The 19,977-nt window shown below is 34.6% G+C and overlaps 1 protein-coding gene and 1 long non-coding RNA gene across 3 annotated transcripts in view; both read left to right on the top strand.

Moving 5' to 3' along the window:
• The window catches only part of LOC140045269 (D-glucuronyl C5-epimerase B-like), a 52,780-nt gene extending 35,116 nt beyond the window's left edge, over nt 1–17,664 (top strand). The window contains exons 1-4 of one of the 2 annotated variants that reach the window (XM_072090108.1): nt 3,354–3,929; nt 4,850–5,361; nt 12,633–12,863; nt 12,986–17,664. In XM_072090108.1, coding sequence (XP_071946209.1) covers nt 3,892–3,929; nt 4,850–5,361; nt 12,633–12,863; nt 12,986–14,010 — 1,806 coding nt within the window. In that variant the 5' untranslated portion in view covers nt 3,354–3,891 and the 3' untranslated portion in view covers nt 14,011–17,664. Of the gene's footprint in view, nt 1–3,353; nt 3,930–4,849; nt 5,362–12,632; nt 12,864–12,985 lie in introns of those variants that run through there. The other variant, XM_072090109.1, reaches the window with a different exon arrangement.
• LOC140045272 (uncharacterized) overlaps nt 1–19,977 on the top strand; it is a 159,069-nt gene that overhangs the window by 10,936 nt on the left and 128,156 nt on the right. The window lies entirely within an intron of this gene.

The following is a 19,977-nucleotide window of genomic DNA, read 5'->3' as shown; positions in this document are numbered from 1 at the left end:
GACCAAGTAATCATTTTTGTGCCTGACACATAAAATTTATTCAATTTTCGTAATTTGTATGATTGATTAAACATGTTATATTTGATTTAGTCTTGGATAAACCATGGAGAAATTAAGCCTTGTCCACACTATCAAATTTTATGTGACCAAAACACGTGATGTGCCCATATATGGACATGATGATGTCATATCACTACCATATTTAGGCATATCACTACCATATTTGGGCACATCACACTTTTCTGTCATAGCTTGATAGTGTAGACAGAGCTTTGGTTTAGATCACTCCATCCTTGAACCTTTTAATTGCCTTTCATCTATCATATTTAGGAAATCATTAATAGCGCCCTCTACAATTTAGGTGTTTTCTTTTTCCCAGATAGATCACAAAAATGTCCTTTGTTTATGAGCGATGTACAGTATTTTAATTAAGCTGATAATATACAGTAAAATCAAATTTCATTTTATATTTTCAAATTGGAATAATACAAACAAAATATTCCTACTGGTTTTGCTTAGTTTTGTTTTCTTAACAACATTCCTCATTAAATAAAATAGCATCCTCTACAATTTTTACTTTTAAAATGTTTTCATTTTTTTAGCCTTATTAGAGGCTCACCTGTTGGGCCAGGAGGATCCTAAAGCTCATCACTTGCTCATGTATGATCGGATTATTGCATAATATTATTGTATAATGTTTTGAATATGTACCAGAATGACTTTTGTACTCAGCAGTGAAACATAGTCGAGTGAAAAAACAAATAAAGCTCCATATTAAGCCAGACTCCAATGTGCCAACCAAACATAACAATAATAAAAAATTGTAATTGTTTTTAAGCTACTGTGGAGTAGCTTTGCATCAGGGAGTTGAGTAATTTAAACAAATAGATAATATAATATATTTAAGTAAATTAAATAATAACAAACTATTCAATCCTCTTCAAAAGTCTAACAGATTTATGGAACTTATTAATTATTAATACTCTTTGATTTATTTAATCCAAATCCAAAAGTCCAATTAAAACAAAACTACTTAAAAACTATATTGATATGTAGAAAGAATAAAATAATCCAATCCACAATATATTGATAATTCAGATGCAACACCAGAAAAAAAACAACACATAGACATAGACTTTATTCATCAAAATGTAAACAGAAATATCTTGGCACTTCGACAACATATTACATTTAAAATACTTACAAAAAAACCATTTTTCTTCATAAATAACCATCTTCTTCATTATCAGGCATTCTGTAGTCTTTGACTTGGCTGTTAATATTCCTTAGAAATGAAACTAATAATACCTTTGTTTTGACTAAAATAGATTTCTACCTTCTTGAATGTTTTTCCCGTATTTCTCCAGGAAATCCTTGTCGAGTTGACGTTTCTAGTGTTTTAAAAGAAATGGTGCTAGTTAGTGATAACTTAATTTAAGATGTCATCATTTATTTGATCTGCTGCTTCTTGGTACAGTAGTTGAAATGTTAGTAACGTTTCATTTCTTGGAAATGTTCATAGTAATACTGTTGTTAAACAATCGTTATACTTCCTATACGTAACACCTATACATAAATACAGGTGGTGGTAAGTTGCACGTTGTACTATACTTTTAGGTACTGTTAATATTGTACTGTAAATGATTATCTGTGTTCTCAACTGGTCTATGATGGTGGTACAGTAGGTAACAAAATTATTTTCTAGACGTAAAAAATCACATTTTTTAAATAGATAGTATAGATAGGATTGCCGGTGACTTTGTCGCAGTGTCATCCGCAGTCCTGTGGTATAGTTAATGATGTGAGGCTCAGCATAGGCTTCCCAATGATGCAATTTTATTGTAATAACGTCATTTCTTTTTTTTTTTTTTTTTTTTTTTCATTTTCACAATAAACCTCTAAACAACTGTACTTAGCTATTGAGTCTGCACAGGCGTATGAGCGTGAGGATAATTAATTTCAGTATTTATTTCATAACGACAAAGAACTTATAACACAAGAATCTCCTGTTCGTCCGAAGCGCGTAACAATTTCGAAAGGCATTGTGGGATAGAATACAGCTATGGGTGGCGCCATTGTGAGCCATGGAGTAGGGCGCCCGCATCAAATTAGAAAGTCAAAATCATAGAGGGGATCTGCTAATGCTCTAGGGGGGATAGAGTAATTGACTGAGGAGTAGGGCGCCCGCATCAAATTAGAAAGTCAAAATCATAGAGGGGTTCTGCTAATACTCTAGGGGGGTAGAGTAATTGACTTCCTAGTTTGGAGGGGGCGCTGCTCCATGCTGTGAAATGGCGTCGCCCAGTTTGACCTTTTAACCCTGTACTTCCGATACTGTGTTTTGAATGCAAATTGAAGAACAGGAGATTCTTGTGTTATAAGTTCTTTGATAACGAGCATGCGTCGTTAATAAACGATTGAGTGCTATTATATACACAATGATAATGATACCATGATGTTGTTGGAAGATGATAATTTATGATGCAGATAGCAATGATATAATGATGCAGATCACAATATATTTATGATGATGCAGATCACAATATCTTGATGATGATGCAGATCACAATATCTTGATGATGATGAATGATGATGCAGATCACAATATCTTGATGCATATCACAATATCTTGATGGTGCAGATCACAATATCTTGATGATGATGCAGATCACAATATCTTGATGATGATGAATGATGATGCAGATCACAATATCTTGATGCATATCACAATATCTTGATGATGAAGATCACAATATCTTGATGATGCAGTTCACAATATCTTGATGATGCAGTTCACAATATCTTGTTGATGCAGATCACAATATCTTGATAACATATCACAATTATATTGATGATGATGCAGATCACAGTATCTTGATAATGGTACATAACATACTTTCACCAGAAGTCATTATCTTCATTTTAAACTATGAAAATGAACCTATCAATATTTTCAACATTATGGTAAATCATGGCAAATTTTTCTCTTTCAATACTATTTCAAAAATGCTTGTTTAATTATGGAGGTCATAAAGTTGAGAAAGACTTTTAAAGTCATAAAACCCCAAAAATGTGCAGTTAATACCTGGTAGTAATACAAGATTTCAACATTTATATAAAGAGAATTTATGGAATAAAGATGGCTGACTTTTTCTGATGTTGAGGTACACTTTGGTGCTTTGTACTGTCTGGTTTTGTCGTTTTCAGTGGCAGGAAGTTTACACCGAATTGTGTACACTTGGGATAAGACAGTACCACTCAAACAGAAGCTATCATTGGAAGTTAATTCCCCATTATAGATGATCACTTCCTGTCTGACAAAAATCTTGAAAAAAGGCTGATAGGCAGGCTGATCCATCTGTTTGGCTTTACCCTTGAAACCAACTAGTTTTGTTGAAGAATTTCTCTTCAGTTTTACACTAAACGCTTCTCCTAAAAAGGATGTTTGCTAGATTTAATCGTCTGATGAAATTATTTTAAGATATTTTTCTTCGGAAGAGAGAAATCATTTTTGGAGACAGTAGTTATCAGTGGAGTTATTCAAGCGAAAACGTTTTGTGTTGAACAAATCGCATTTTCCTGTTCTTTGTTCCTGTGATCTGTTTTTGGAGGGAACTTGTTCGTATTAAACTCTTACACATACGTTCACACTCACAGGTGTTGCTGGCTTAACTTCTTTCCGAGTTCTCAGTTCTATGGTTGATTGTTTTTTTCTGCATGGACTATCATCTTGTTGGTATCACTTTATCATTAACAAGTTATGATGTTTGGATTTTTTTAGTAACAATCAAGGCCCATTAAGGCTAAAGCTGATTTTATAAACTTTTGACTGTTGTCTCATCAAGTAGTGCTGACTCCAAATTTTAATAACTTTGTTGTTATTCATAAAGTATGGGGGTAAAGCAAGAAACATATCTTGAGGAAGGGTTGTAAGTAATTTATTTTTTAACTTTTGGTGAAAAGTGAGGGACTTGAGAAGTAACTTTTTTAGGATTTAGGGGGAAAAAATAAAATGTGAATCCAAGCGTAAAGTTTAGATTATAATCTTGTCTATTTTTCTTTGCTATTTTTCTTATTATACAATTGGGTTTTTTTTCCGGTGTAGTTACAAGTTTCAATTCGGTTATGTTATTTTAAGCCTTGCCGTTTTTAGTAACCATTTGTTTTGGAGCTGTGTGAAAAATATTTGCAACATGCTTATTAGCAATTAATTGAGTATTATTGACAGTTACTTAAACAGTGTTGATAACAGTCCAATAACAGCTATATTTTATGTCGTTATACTGTACACTCATTAATAATATTGGTTTCTCTTGACGCCCTCAGTATCCATTGGTAATTTTATAATATTTTTTGGCTGAAAAAGGAGTATAAAATAAAGAAAAACCATGTGCTATTGTTTACATGGTTAATTCTCATTTTTTTTTTTTTGGCAGAAGTGAATAACTTTATTATAATTTTATACATCTTTATTTGTTTATGTTTTAAAGGATATAGTACTCCATCTTTAAGTTAATATAAAAAAACCTGCGTCATTAGGTATAAATGTCATATTTATCAGGTTTACTCTCCATTTATAGAAATTTATAAAATTAAATTTTTGTTGATATTTTGTCTATCAAATTTTTTTTTCTCCATTTTTCTTATAGTGTCGAAAATGTTTGTAGTTAAAATGCTTGCAGTTGCTCAATTTCTTTTGTGTGTTTAAAGTTGATATTATTTGCCTGTTTTGGTGTTGACCAACTAGCATAGATGTTTAACACCTGTTTGGACTTTTCTTGCCTTTTCTATTTGTTTTGTATTTGACAGAAATTTGAATAAATATATAACTAATTTTTTCGTTTTTCAGACAAAAAAACAAAATTAGCGATGCTGCAATGAGGTGTTCAAGATTCTCCCCGAAAAATCTTCTCGTAATCGTGACAGCATGCGGCTTGATGACAGTACTCTTACATTTCTACCAGCGATGTGATGGAGAAATCCTTGAACTCAAACGTAAGCAAGACACTTCAGACCGACTCCCTTTAAACGCTTTACCGGATGATCGAAATCTCTTCCAATTATCCGATCTTAGCGGGAGCAAACACTATAAAGACATTGAATGTTTGATAAATGATGACATCACGATACAAGGACGAAGAGAAGGAGATGAGGTCTACCTTCCGTTTTCCTTCATACAGAAGTATTTTGATATTACGGGAAAAATCGCAGAGTACGATGGGTTTGAACGGTTCGAATGGCAACACAGTTATGCTCGAGTCTATCAGGAGAAACCGTATGACCCTAACGGCGTGTTTATGTCGTTCAGTCATTACAACGTGGAGCAACGTGATCGTGTGAAAATGGTGTGTGGAGTAGAAGGTACGTATTAAGATATGAAATCTAGTAAATTCCAGTAAAAGCATATTATGCCTAGGGAGGAGGGGAAAGCGTAGGGGTATCACCCAAGATGCTTGGTGCTCAGGAAAATCCAATATTGAAATATATATTTATACTGGTCTCCCAGAGGGCCCAGTTGGTGATCAGTGACTGTGATGCACTAATAACCCCCTACTCGTCTCGAAAGATGTACTAGGTTCTTTAAAGTGCACACGAGCTAGATTTATTTATTTATTTATTTATTTATTCTGGTATAAAACTTACAACAAGTAGCCGCAAGGCTAAAAACGTTGCAATTACAAAATTACTATACAATACTTACATAACAATAAAAAGGATGTAAAAAATGAAATAACAACAATATCACTCTGACTCTTTGGCTCATGAACTATTGTTTAGCAAATTGATTATTGTAGGGATTGGTGAATTTTTAAATCTTTCGGTTCTCGGTTTGTATTGTTGATATTTGACCTTGCCGTTGCTTCGGAGAACACGAGGAATACTACGGATAGGGGGGAGCAAATAACTGAACTTGTCCGAATTCGACATCTTCTTGCCAAAAGTCAGTACAAGATTATCACGCCTGACTTTTAGCAAAGGTAAATTTAAAAATTCTAAAGCTAATTCATATGAAATGTAATTAAGGCCAAGAATAATTTTTAGGGCCCTTTTTTGAACCCTTTCGATAAGTTGGGTATGAAATTGTGTAATGGCACCATGCCATACAGGGCAGGTGTACTCCAATATAGGCCGAATGTAACTCAAATAAATACATTTCATATCGTCAACTGGGGCATTAGCCCTACGTAAAATACAGAGTGTAAATAACCTACGGGAAGCCTTTGTAATTATTTCATTAACATGTAAATTCCACCTCAAGTCGTCTTGGATAAAAACTCCTAATAGCTTAATATGCTTCACAACCTGGAGTTCAGTGCCACTAAGAGAGAAGCTAGGAGGCGGTAACTCCCTTAACAAAAAATTAATTCTCATTATACTACATTTCTTGGGATTGGGGATCATATTGTTAACTTGACACCAATTAGTCACATCGTCTAGGCTTGATTGCATAGATTGCTGTTTCCTATATTTAACGGATTCTCCAAGTGTAAGGTCATCTACATATTTCCATCCCCTGCAGCTTCCCGTGGAGATATCATTGATTAAAATGAGGAATAATATTGGTCCCAATTTGGTTCCTTGTGGGACACCACATGTTATTTCTTTATAAGGCGAGGTACAGTTATTGAATTTGGTGTTCATTTTACGATTTGTAAGGAAGCTGCAGATGATGGGAATAAGAGATGACCTCACACCCAAATGGATAAGCTTACTAATGACAATGGTATGATCGACTCGATCAAACGCTTTAGCGAAATCAATCGTACATATATTAAAAAAAGTACCACTAGTTTCCAGATCACTAACAACCGTATTGATTAAGTCAATAAGGTAATGTACTGTTGAGGAGCCTTTTTGACATCCAAATTGTTTCTTATCTAGCAGTCCATTAATGTCCTCTGAAATCCATGAAACAATAAACGATTCAAAAACTCTGGAAAAAATTGGTGTCAGGGATATAGGACGCAGGTCCTGTAGTGATGATGCATTGCTAACTTTAGGGATAGGTATTGCAGTCGCTAATTTCCATATCTCTGGGAAAACTCCCTCAGAGAGACAGGCGTTAAATACATCAGCTAATACTGGAGATATTTCATCCCTAAATTCTTTAATTAATTTAATAGGGGGGTCGTCAGGATGACCTGACTTACTGGCATTTAATTTACTTAATATTTTTAGAACTTGGCCTGAAAAGATTGTAGGTGGTGGGCTTTCAGCTGGTAAAAAGGCTGGTAAAGCTTTTAAATCTAATGACGGTAGTTGACAGCATATAGAGGCAAAATAATCATTCATTTTTATCGCTGATTCAGTATAAGATTCACCTGGAAACTTTATGTTTGGTTTATTTTTAAAGTTGCACAAGTTACGTACGCTTTTGTGAAATTTTGCAGGGTTATTAAGTTTAAGACATCTAATATTATCCTTGTAAAATGATTCCTTAGCAGTTTTGATAGCTCTTTGTACACAGTTTCTTAGCTTTTTCCATTCGTTTTCCGGTACTCGTTTATATGCTTGTTGTCTTTCATCCAGCAGGCGTCTTATTTTAGTGGTTATCCACGGTCGGTCAGCAACACGTTTACGAAGACTCTTAATTGGGAAACTATGATTGAAAGCACTTCTCAGTGATAGCGTAAGCGCATCAGTTTTACCATTACAGGTATCAGCGTCAAATACCTCATCCCAACCATGGCTGGTTATCCACTGACCAAAGCTTCTAATTGAAGAGTCGGTGTAAGGTCTCAATTTTATGTGAACGTATTTTGATTGTATGATCTCATTGAGTGGCATGACGACGATAGAATCATGATCACTACGCCCTAAAGGCGCATGGCGTTCTGGAAGGTGATAATGTTCGGGATGGCTCATAAAGATCTTATCAAGAAGAGACGTCCCACGTGTATGAAAATTAACGATCTGGGTTAAGGCAAGACTAGACGTGAGTTGGTCAGTGTCTAAGTCGTTAAAATCACCCAATATGATAATAGGTGTAGACATGTCTTTGGTGCGAATAGAATCAACTGTCTGTATTAGATGGTTTAACAAATCCTCACTACCTTCTGCTGATGGTGGGTAATAAACAGCCCCAATGTAAATGTTTTGCGACGTTCTGCCAGTAGTAGGTGACACTATTTTCCTCCAACAACATTCGTAGTTACATAAAGGATGCTCGTCGATAGTATTCACACAAAACTTTTCTGCTACAAACAAAGCGATTCCCCCGCCACTACGTTCGTTTCTATTCTTGGTAATACAAGTGTATCGAGGAATGTTAGCTATTGCTTCAGTTTGATCATTCAGCCAGGATTCAGTGATAACAGCTACATCGATGCCAAGTTTCAAAATCTTAGTTTCAAACTCATCAACTTTGTTCTTTAGTGATCTGGCATTGGATAGAAAAATTCGTGGGCTTGGGCAAAATACTTTTGTCTTTGGTTCTGTCCTAATACTGATTAAATTATGTTGACATTGGGAACGTTTCTGATGGTCAGGCATATTAAGCCTCCTAGTAGTTATTTGTACTTTAATTTTACGTCTCAGTTTTCTACCCGCTCTTTTCTTTCTTCTATTTTTATTCTTAACACAGCAAGGTTGATTACAATGTAGTTCATACTCACGAAGGCAAGGTATGTATCTAGCCACCCCTGTATATTTTGTAGTGTTATTCGTAGACATTCCAGGCGGCATAGTATGCACACTGTCGTCGTTCACTTGAATAGTTCTCTATTGTTGTAACACACTGGGGCTAAGTCACTTAGCAAAAGTAAAGTCAGTAAATCTCGCTTAAAATTCTCAAATTACATACAAATACAAGACGATCTGAATAAAAGTGACATCCACAAAACAAATGCAGGACAAGACGACATATAGAATCAAATAAAAGTAATGAAAATACGGTTCAATTTGAACCGATAGTCAAGCAGTAATGACAGCGACCATATAGATGTGTACACTGGACCTACGGTTTATAGTCCTTATCCGAGAAGACTCGTTCTACCACCAGAACCATGGAGTGAGTGAGCCTCGAACCCCTGCCGATGTTATGGCTACGTAATTACGGTTCCACTGTCTTAACCGCTCGGCCACTCACTCACTCAATAGTACAGTATACAGTAATGAGTTTCAAACATTTTGGAATATCCAGTTTTCTACTTTTAGAGAGTTGGTTTTACCAGGAAAGTTTTTTCCATTTTCTTCATTCTATTTATGATTGTTCTACTGTATATGATATCTCATCTGAGTCTTGAAAACTACATCAACCAAAACCACCAAGGTCATTAATATACAAATAATGAATGTTTATGAGTGCAATGGTACAAATAATGGCACGAGGTGAATGATGAAAGGTTATATCAACGAGGCAAAGCCGAGTTGATATAACCTTTCATCATTCACCAAGTGCCATTATTTGTACCATTACACGAATACAAAACATTCATTATTTGTTTTATATAACATCTAGACGTTTTTTTTTCGTACACAAAAATGTTTCAAAAAGTACAATTTAACGACCGTTGAATAGTGCGTACTATTGCACGCCATGTGACCCACATTCGTCCAATCAAATGACAGGAATTTATATAGGTGTTATATAAATATTATTATTAGATGGTTCTTTTGGAATAATGAAAATGATTTTCTGATATCATTCCAAAATACTGTATGGATGGATACGCCTCTTTTCCTCTGGATTAGCATAGATGTAGTTTTAGTTGGTATTTAACCGCAACCACCGGCAGACTGTTACTTCCTATTCTTCCTGCAACACATGGAAGTGAATAAATCAGTATTTTGTGTTTCTACTAAAACTCAATTATTTGACGTACAAAAACGAATCAATAATTTATTTTAAATGTTGTCATCGTTTCTATAGCCCTGAAATTTAAACATTATCTACATTTATAATGACTATATTTATAACTACCGTACTGACGCGGGTATAAGCCCACCCCCCTTGAACATGAAATCACGTAAAGTTTGGGGGGTGGGCTTATACCCGAGGATCCAAAAATGCAGATCGTCAAAAACGGCACATGTACACTGTGTATTCCACCATGCGAGCGAGCGTCCTCACGTGTACGACGTTGCCTCTAAAATACACGAGGTGTAGAGTGTCGGAAAATTAAGCTTATAGTTCGTGTAATTTATCGTAGAATACCTTATTTTAAACATCAATTGAACAAGAATTTATCAAGCAGAAAAGCAAGTATACAATGTTCATTAAATAGAAATGTACCAAAGAAATTTAATAAGCTTGTTTATGGCAGCCGATACCAAATAGTGGTTTTCCGTTTTGGCGACTTGTAGCGTCGTGTGTGAAGCGATCTTTGACCGCGATGGAGTGTAAACAAAACAGGACTGCTAGGCCTCATATGGCCTAGCGTATATTAGCCTAGCTTGGTTATGATCAAAGGTAGGTGTATTCGGTGTATGGACGTCGCCAAATACAAAATAATGTATTACGACACACACTGTAGATCTTCGAATTAATGGGTGGGCTTATACCCGAGTGCCTAATTTTTCATGAAAATTAGTCAAAAGTCGGGGATGGGCTTATACCCGAGTATGGGCTTATACCCGCGTCAGTACGGTATATAATTCCAAAGTAAAATTACTGAAATAATGACAATTCTGTGGGTATCATTGGCTGGATTTCAATATAGAGATACACATAAAATAAGCACTGAAAAAAATGAAAATGCGGTGCGTATCAGTGGCTGGATCTCAATGGAGATACGAAGAAAATAAGCAAAGAGCTAAATCAAAACGATAAAGTAAAACAGCCAGAAAAATTAGAAGAGCTTCCAGGCAACAGTAGCCCTTCATCAGTGCAAGTGAGTGTACTCGGACAAAATTGAAAATATGAATGAGTGAACTGGAATAAAAGAAATGAAAACAAAGGAGGCACAGGCTAGTGAATGAATAGGGTGTCAAGAGTATTACCTTAAGGGTGGGTAGAAAACAATGAAGATACTATAACTTAGTAGATACAGTATAAACATATAAATGGTGGTTAATAATAATATATAGAAACAATATTGTTGTTGTCATTCACGCGACAATACAAATAATCATAGGAAATCGTAACAGTATGTTGGTCACATGATAGTCATCTGAAAACTAAACTATATAGAAAAATGATTATTCTTATTTTCAAAGAGTAAAAGTAGGCATATAGTTTGGTATTAGAAATCATTATCACTTCCTAAAAACATTTAAATACTGCTTATCTATCTCAACATCAGGTGACTTTATCATGTGACCGACATACTGTTATAATTTCCTGATTTTTTTGTCGCTTGAATGGCAGCAACATTTTATCATAATATTATAATACAAGTTATTGTTTGAACGTTCTAATTCCTGTACAGTTTTATAATTGGCCCTTTGTTGTGGATTCCAGAGGGTCAAGCCCATGGGGGGTGGGGGATCTAGCCTGTTTGGTAAGGAAATTATTGTAAAAAAACTTTTAAATCAGTCTCCAAAAGGAATAACAGAAAGTGAAATTCCAAAACAAGCAACTGACAAAATTAAAGCTCTGTCTACACTATCAAACTAGTTTGACAAAAAAGTGTGATGTGCCCAAATATGGTAGTGATATTCCCAAAGATGGTAGTGATATGACATCATCATGTCCATATATGGACATATCACATTTTTTGTCGCATAAAGTATGATTAACTAGTCTATGTAGACAAGGCTTAACAAATCAAACTAATAAAAATGGACTAATAAACTTATAAAAAATCCACTAACACATTAACAGAGTGGTTTTCAAATGTGGTTCAAAACCTTTCTAGTAAAATTCCGGTCATTTTGATACCCTATGGGTATGCATTCATAAAATTGCAAAAATGTGTATAATGAATGAACATACAAGCGCTCTCTCCATACTGTAGATAAAAAGGATAGATTCTTTGTGCCATATGTTAGTTACAGACCAATATCACATAACATTAAAAATGGTTGCACGCATAGGGATCTTGAGACAACTCGTACAGAATATGGAGGTGGTTTAATGGCGTATTGACTTCCAATCACTTTACAAATTTATTCGCATCTGTTTTTTCCCAATTTTTCTGTCCTTGAAAAGCTCAATATTTTGCTTGTACAAGTTTTTTTAGTTTATATAATTTCCTGCAATCCGATTGGACGATTGTAGCGGATGAGTCTATTTGTTTATACCCTATTGTTATCTTTTTAACGACACCTTGTGTTACGTTTCTGCTAATTAACTTATACTATGTTTTATGTTTCCTGTGGATTTTAAATGTTTCCTCTACGAGGTCAACCATCTTATAAAGTTTAAGGTCATTTATGTCTATCAGATGTGCTATCATCATTTGTATTGCTTGATTCTGAACTATTGACCATATTTCATATCAAATTAAAATCATTATTAGTTATCACAGTCCTACCAATCAATCAATATTGACCTCAAAAGTTTAATGGTGTGGGTTTGATTCCTTTCTGAGGTCAGACTAGGTTAACATTGTTTATGGCCACTGTTTCACTCACTATCAGCAGAAACTCCTTAAAGATGTTCCTATCTTTATAATATATATTTCAAAGCCTTTATGACACAATTGTTTAAACAGAACATTATAGTAGAATTTTTTTTGTTATTCCTGCAGGAGTACCAATGACAACACAGTGGGACCCATCAGGCTATTTCTACCCCATTCAGATTTCTCAATTTGGTTTGAGCCATTTCAGCAAAAATTTGACCGAAAAAGAACCACGCGTCAAGATATACGAGGATGGAGAAACGAACACACGTAATTGGGTTCCTGACAAAGAAAGTAAAGTTGAGCGAGTTTTCGATGCAGAGAAAAAATCAAACGTATTAAAATTTGAAACAAAAGGTAATGCGTTCTTGCTATTGTTCACGAACTATAATATTATAACCTGCTCCAAACAGTACATTTTAATTTTACATCAATGTACATTTTTTTTTATAATTAATTCTGTTTTGTTTCATTTTCAGGTACAAACCAAGCACGTGGTCCTTCTCTATCCTTAAATGTAAAAGGAGACTACGTTTTAACTTTTGATTTAAAAGTTGTAAATAACGTCACTATCACTGTCAGTGTTGAAACAGTTGAGCGAGAACGTCCGATACATTTACACTACGCATCGCAAAGCGCACCCATCCAAATGAAAGGCTCGCACATCACATATAACATCGGTGAGAATCAATCATGGAGGACAATAAACCGTGATTTGGTTGCAGATATTAGAAAAGGAATCGCGTTAACTAAATCAAAACAGAACAAAAAAATAAACATTCGCAAAATAATTAAAATCATTCTTCACGGGAACGGGTATTTAGACAATTTTAAAATATCGTCCAGTAACCACATGGAGAATTTTTACGCTTCAGCCGATTGGTTATTGCGCAATCAAGATATGAATGGCGGTTGGCCAATTATGGTGAATAGAAAACTGGATGAAGATTTAAAAGTATTACCACCGGGCTGGTATTCCGCGATGGCCCAGGGGCATGCAATATCCGTCCTAACGAGAGCGTTCACTGCCACTCATAAACGTAAATACATAGAAGCGGCTCTTCATGCAACAAAACTTTACACCATACCGTCAACTGAGGGCGGTGTCAAGGCACGATTTCTTGATACTTACAATTGGTACGAGGAGTACCCAACAACACCTAGCAGTTTTGTATTAAACGGTTTTATCTACTCGTTGATTGGACTATATGATCTAAAAATGACAGCATCGCAAGAAGAAGGGCGTGATGCAAGTCAATTATACAACGACGGATTGAGGTCGTTGAAAGCAATGCTTATGATGTATGACACAGGGTCAGGGTCAATCTATGACCTTCGACACATGGTTCTAGGCAAGGCACCAAACTTAGCGAGGTGGGATTATCACGCCACGCATTGTCAACAATTAATGTTATTAGCAAGCATTGAAAAAGAACCAATATTCGATGTAACGTCAAAACGGTGGATGAGTTATATGAAAGGAAAACGTGCAAAACACAACTAATTTTTATAAAAGATGGTGGCTATTACTAGGGATGTGCTGACTGGGGTGGGAGGAGGGGATATAGGGACGGCCAGTGTTGTCAGAAATAGTTGCATCAACCATGAAGTAATTAGTTCCAAAACTAATTCCTCCACACATCGACATAGAACAAAATTCAAATGAAGATGTACTTAATAAATAATACACAAGTGTTTGGTTATTGCTAGGCTAATTTAAAGGTAACATCTCCTAATACTAAAATATCTATCCCAAAAAAATTGGTTCAATTTTCAGAGATATCTATTTGGTTTATATGTCCAGAGAGTAAATAGGAAGTTTTCAAATTTGCGCCGACTTAGTATGAAATCACTACTACTAGTACTATTCGCATACGTTGAGGTTTGTTTATAAATTGTTTGATCCAAGGTCATCGATTTTAGGTCAGATAGACGATTCTGTGCATTTGAACCTTTTTCTTAGGTTGATGGTCATCAAAGAAAAGTGACAAATAACGTAATGTGTAATTTACATATAGGTCATTTGTTGTCGAAAATCGAAAGCTTCCTATTGTTAAAAGATTAAGAAATGTGCATAAAAGTGTATTTACTGTATTATTGTACATACACTATTTCCAATCAGTCTTACTTTACCTTGGTTCTCACTAGGGATGGAACGCAAGGACATAGACGCAATGCAAGCGAGTTGACCAATGACAAGCAACAGCTGGAATAATCCATCGCTTGTGATTGGTCAAATCACTTACAACATGTTACGTCCTTGTATTGCGTCTGTAGTGGGGACCAAGCATTAAGCACATTGGTGTACCGTAAATGAAAGTGTATGTGGTTGGGAGATGATACCTATACAGACAAGAAGGTCTTCCTGTTAGTGTAAACAGCTGCTGCGATAAACCACTAAATATCACCAATCAGGAAACGACTTAAGTTAACAACGGAAGAACTAATGGTCAAAATGGTCTTTTTATGATAAGTTCGTCCAAACAAAGCTTATTACATGAACAAATTGGTTTGTAAACGTAGAAAGTTTGAAACCTTATGTCCAAACTCAATTGTCCAAATTGTCATAAGACAATAATTGTTTATAAATAATGTAATTACTTAAACTTTTATTTCTTAATTTATTTTATAAAAAAATAGTAATATTTTGCTTGTTTTTCCTTTCTGTTTATGTATTTTATTTCTCTTTTGCATCATTTTCAAATCAGTTCAAATTTACTTATTATATGCTTCACTGCTGTACATTTTTTAATATTGGTTTACATGAGTACAAGAAGCTCAAAAACAGCATTTTCATAACAGGCACTGATACTAGATTTTGCCAAAAACAAACTTCACACAAATGTTTTTCACTTGTAAAGCAAGTTGCTTACTAAAATTTAAAAAAATACTAATTGAGATATAAACGTTTGATCTCAACATTGAAAAATTAGACTTTTTCAGCGGAATGACCTGTTTCCTCTGAGGTCGAGACTTGAGCTTAGCCAATGGCTTGAAGTGCACCCATCTAGCTCACCTCAGAATGACAAGAACAAATAAAATTTAATTTAGTTAAATTATTTCATTATAAATAAACTTCTTTTCAGTTGTAATGTTTAGTATGGCTTACGATAACAAGCCTTATCAAAACAAATTTTGAATCAAATAGAAATATGATTTCAATGGTGCTTTAAAACAATTTTTTTTTGTAGGAACAGGATAGTTAAATTGTATTTTATATTAGGACTGTAAATAAAGTGTTTTCCATATATATGTATTTATTTAGTTGTTAGTACGATTGTACTAAGGTATAAATGTTAAATAGAATTGTTTGATAGTTTGTTAAATGATGAATATAAAAAGTACTTTTTCGTTTGCACTATATAGCTCTGAAATCTAAGAAGCACTGAAGCGTAGCAAATATCTACACACATGCTTACAAAAAAAATGGAATTATGACGGGATGAAATGTAGTTGTAGTTTGTTTGTGAGCATGTGCAGATGTTTGTTATGCTCCAGCGCCCTTTTCCTTGATTGGTGCAATCAAAATATTCTTTATCATCAAGTATGCAAGGGAATTCATTTCTCTGGAATGTAATATGTATGGTATACTTTAATCATACTATAATAACACTACCCCAATATTTTCTAAAGGTTTAGTATGGGTGTAGGCATCTGGTATAAACACACCTACTTCTAGTAAAAGTTTGTTACTTAAATCTGTCTAAATTTTTTAACTTATTTCTAAAGATATTGTGTATATATTATTTAGTTAAAAAGAACTTCCATTTTTTTTTTCAAGTTCAATTCTTATCATTGATCAATAATTGAATCATTTTAAACAGCATACATGATTGGTCAATAGTTAAATCATGAAACAAAAAACATGATTGGTCAGTAGTTGAATCATAAAACCGCATACATGATTAGTCAATAGTTAAATCATGAAACAAAAAACATGATTGGTCAGTATTTGAATCATGAAACAAAAAACATGATTGGTCAATAGTTGAATCATGAAACAGCATACATGATTGGTCAATAGATCATCTAACAGTACACATGATTGGTCAATAGATCATCTAACAGTACACATGATTGGTCAATAGATCATCTAACAGTACACATGATTGGTCAAGGAAGCTGCAATTGACTAATCAGATGTAGCAAACTAAAATGTATATGTTCCAATTTATAAAATGAACATTTATTTCCATTTAAACATTCCTTTAAATTAATCATTTTTTCCCTTTAGTTGTTTTGTATTTGAATAAGTTTTTTACCATGAACATAATAGCATGAATATAGTGGCTAAAAGACACATTTAGGAAATAAGTAAATCTTCTTTATTTACCTTGTTTGAAAGTAACTATGGGACGAAAAGTCTACTGTAGATGAAAAAAAGGAGAGTTGGTTTTGCGTTTACTAAATTTATCAAACGACAAGTGTGCGTAACTTCTAAATGCTCTTGCGCTAACATGCAAAAGTGCAAAGTCCCTGCAAAAACTACTGATAACCTGACTGTTGGCCAATGTCTGTTGCCTGTTTGGATGGCCAAATTAAATTCTCTTGAACCACAATGTGAATTTCACATTGCGGTTTATATCGTACAGTGCCACATTCTTTAATATTGTATTAAATACTAAGTTAAAAAATCTGATTAATTACAATGATTTTGAGATTTGGTTGGGACCACAACGTAGGGATGGGGTTTGCATTATTAGTGAACTAAAAATAATAAATAATTAATTTTTTAAGAAATTTCTATGGCAATTGAAGGGAAGATTTTCTGCGTGTATGCATGCAGGTTTAATATATGATATGCGTTTTTTTAAATGCGTGTAATTTTGATGTGTGCTAATTTATCAATACCGGTACTTGTTGTGTTATCACAGAGATATAGATTTTGTTTTCATTATTTTGTGGTGGTATGAATAATTTTTCAAACTTGGATAGTAGAATATTTAAAATATGGAATTACAGAATATTAACAAGTAGCATGTTTAAAACTTGCTAGAATTTTATTTGAAAATTTGTAAATTTGTTGATAATTATTATTATTATTCCGTCGAAGACTTGGTGATTTTTAGAATGAATTGGATCCACTGCTTTATATTCCTATATCATACATACAAAATATACCAAATACTTCATACTATTTTATATGAAAATAAAGTGTTACATGAAATGAAAAAAAATGTATATTGTTTGTATTTTGTAAAGCCTGGTTTCCATTAAAATCGCTACACGCACAGATGTCGCCGACGCAATCGAGAAGGCTCCCCGATTCATTGCAGTCAAATTGGCAAAGTTCAACCATGTTCAACTTTGCCGATTGTGTCGGCGATGAATCGTTACGCGTACCTAAGAATATTTAGCGCTCGCGTACTAGATCCCCGATAAATTCTAGCGTTTCCATAAAATCGCTACGCTCTGTCGTGTAGCGATTTTATGGAAACCAGGCTTAACACATAAAGTGTAGTAGAGTTGTGGCTTGGTGGTCATGATGCTTGGCTACCAAGCCAAGGGTTCTGGGTTCAAGCCTGTAGTATGTCAGGATTTTGTTTCAAACAAATTGCAACTCCACTCCCATGTAGAGCATCTTGTGTATATGTTTGTCTTGTGAACAGGATTGCCACCTTTAAGAAGAATAGTGAATGAATTTGCTTATAGTTATCCTTGACAATTTGCCAAAATATATAAAAACAAGCACACATGCATCACAAAATCAAATACATAATTGAATTCAAACATGTTGTACGTTGTATAGTATCTCTCTAACCGTGATGGAGGGGTGTTTTCTCACCCCTAACAAGGTGCGATAAGGGGCTAAGTTTCTCATGGTGTTTCATCCTATTCAAACCTTGAAAAAACTCCACCATCTCTCCTTTCACCCCCTCCCCAGAACGCTATCCCTAACCCCCAATATTTACAAACATCCTGCACTGCCATCGCTACATTTTTCTTCCATTTCATTCCTGGATTCAGGCAACCTGTTCTGTATTTTAGATTTATCTCAACATATGGAGTAGAGGGTGCAAGTATATTTCCTGGAACAGCCTGAAATTAACACCACTAATGTGTAATTGTCTAAATTCACTCATCCCTATTGTATTCAAAAGTATGAACTAAAATCTAAACCACTTCCTTCTGGTCTAGTCTTGGAATTTTAGCCTGGACAAGTGTCTCCTTACTGAATAAGTAATTTGGTTAAAAATATATAAGTATTCTGTTTAAAAAATGACTAATAGAATCAGGGAAGGAATCTACCTTATTTGTAGTGGTTTGGATAAGCATAAAAAAGACCACTTATACCCGATTCACATGTAACAAAATGTTTTTATTTTTTAATCATGCTAGTTTTTCACGGTGTAATGTAAAGAGATAACGCGCTCTTTGTGTTACAATTAAAGTCAACACTCCCAATACCGGACTCTCTGAAAACCGGAAAATCTCCAATAATAGACGTTTTGTGAGGTCCAAACAGTCCCAAATTCATTTCTGAATACCAGACTTTTCAGAAAACCAGACATATTTGGCCAGCCCAAAGGTGTCCGGTATTGGGAGAGTTGACTGTATAAACTATACAAGATTTTACATTGATAACACTTTGACACATTCGGACCAATGTAACACATTTTTGTAATATATTGAATTTATTTGTGTGTATCTGGTACTTTACTTTGTTTAATAAGTATCGTGGCTAATTGTGGTTGGTAAGGTTTAAACCTGACCCACTTTTTCTTGCGAAAACCGGACCAACTTTATTTCTTGTGGCTACATCATTCTTACTTCCAGATATTCTGATACAGTACCCATTTATATAACGAGTGAATGAAGAAATAAAGCATTGTATTTGAGAACACAATCTAAATGGGGAGTACGAGTGGACCCAGAAATGGTGTAACGCAGGGAGAAAGGCCCTGGGTTAGCACTCCTAAACCGCCAATTAAATGCTGGGTAGTTGCATTGGGACTGCTCATGCTCTGCGGGCCTCTTTTAAGTTCTGGGGCCCCTCGGTTTAGCCAGTGAGCATGCATAGCCGTTACGTCACAATATGTTTACCTAGGCCTAGCTTACTCACTTCTTCCAGAGACATGTTCAAAGTCCTTGTGGCCATCTTGTCTGCATGATAAACCATGTCTCCTGCAGTACATTTGACCTATATAATCAAGTTCCCTTGTGGTCTAATAGTTAGGATGCTCACCCTTTTCCTGAGGGAGGTGAAGGTTCTTAATCACGTCATACTTATTTTATCCATAAAGATTTATGATTTTACTTTTGTATATACTTTACAGATTCATAAATCGCAACATTTATTTGAAAACTAATTTCGAATAAAAGTTATGCATATGGCATTGACCAAATTACATAACAATGACATCATCTATAAATACATTCCCATAGGAAGTAGAAACAGTTCCAATTGATTGAAGTACTGGTACCCGCCACTTCCTAGAGGAATTAAAATGCGCTTGTGGTGTCATCTCGG

This window comes from Antedon mediterranea, chromosome 3 (genome assembly GCF_964355755.1).
Source record: "Antedon mediterranea chromosome 3, ecAntMedi1.1, whole genome shotgun sequence".
Lineage (NCBI taxonomy): Eukaryota > Metazoa > Echinodermata > Crinoidea > Comatulida > Antedonidae > Antedon > Antedon mediterranea.
Note: the sequence above shows the minus strand (reverse complement) of the source record. Positions and strands in the feature narration are given on the sequence as shown.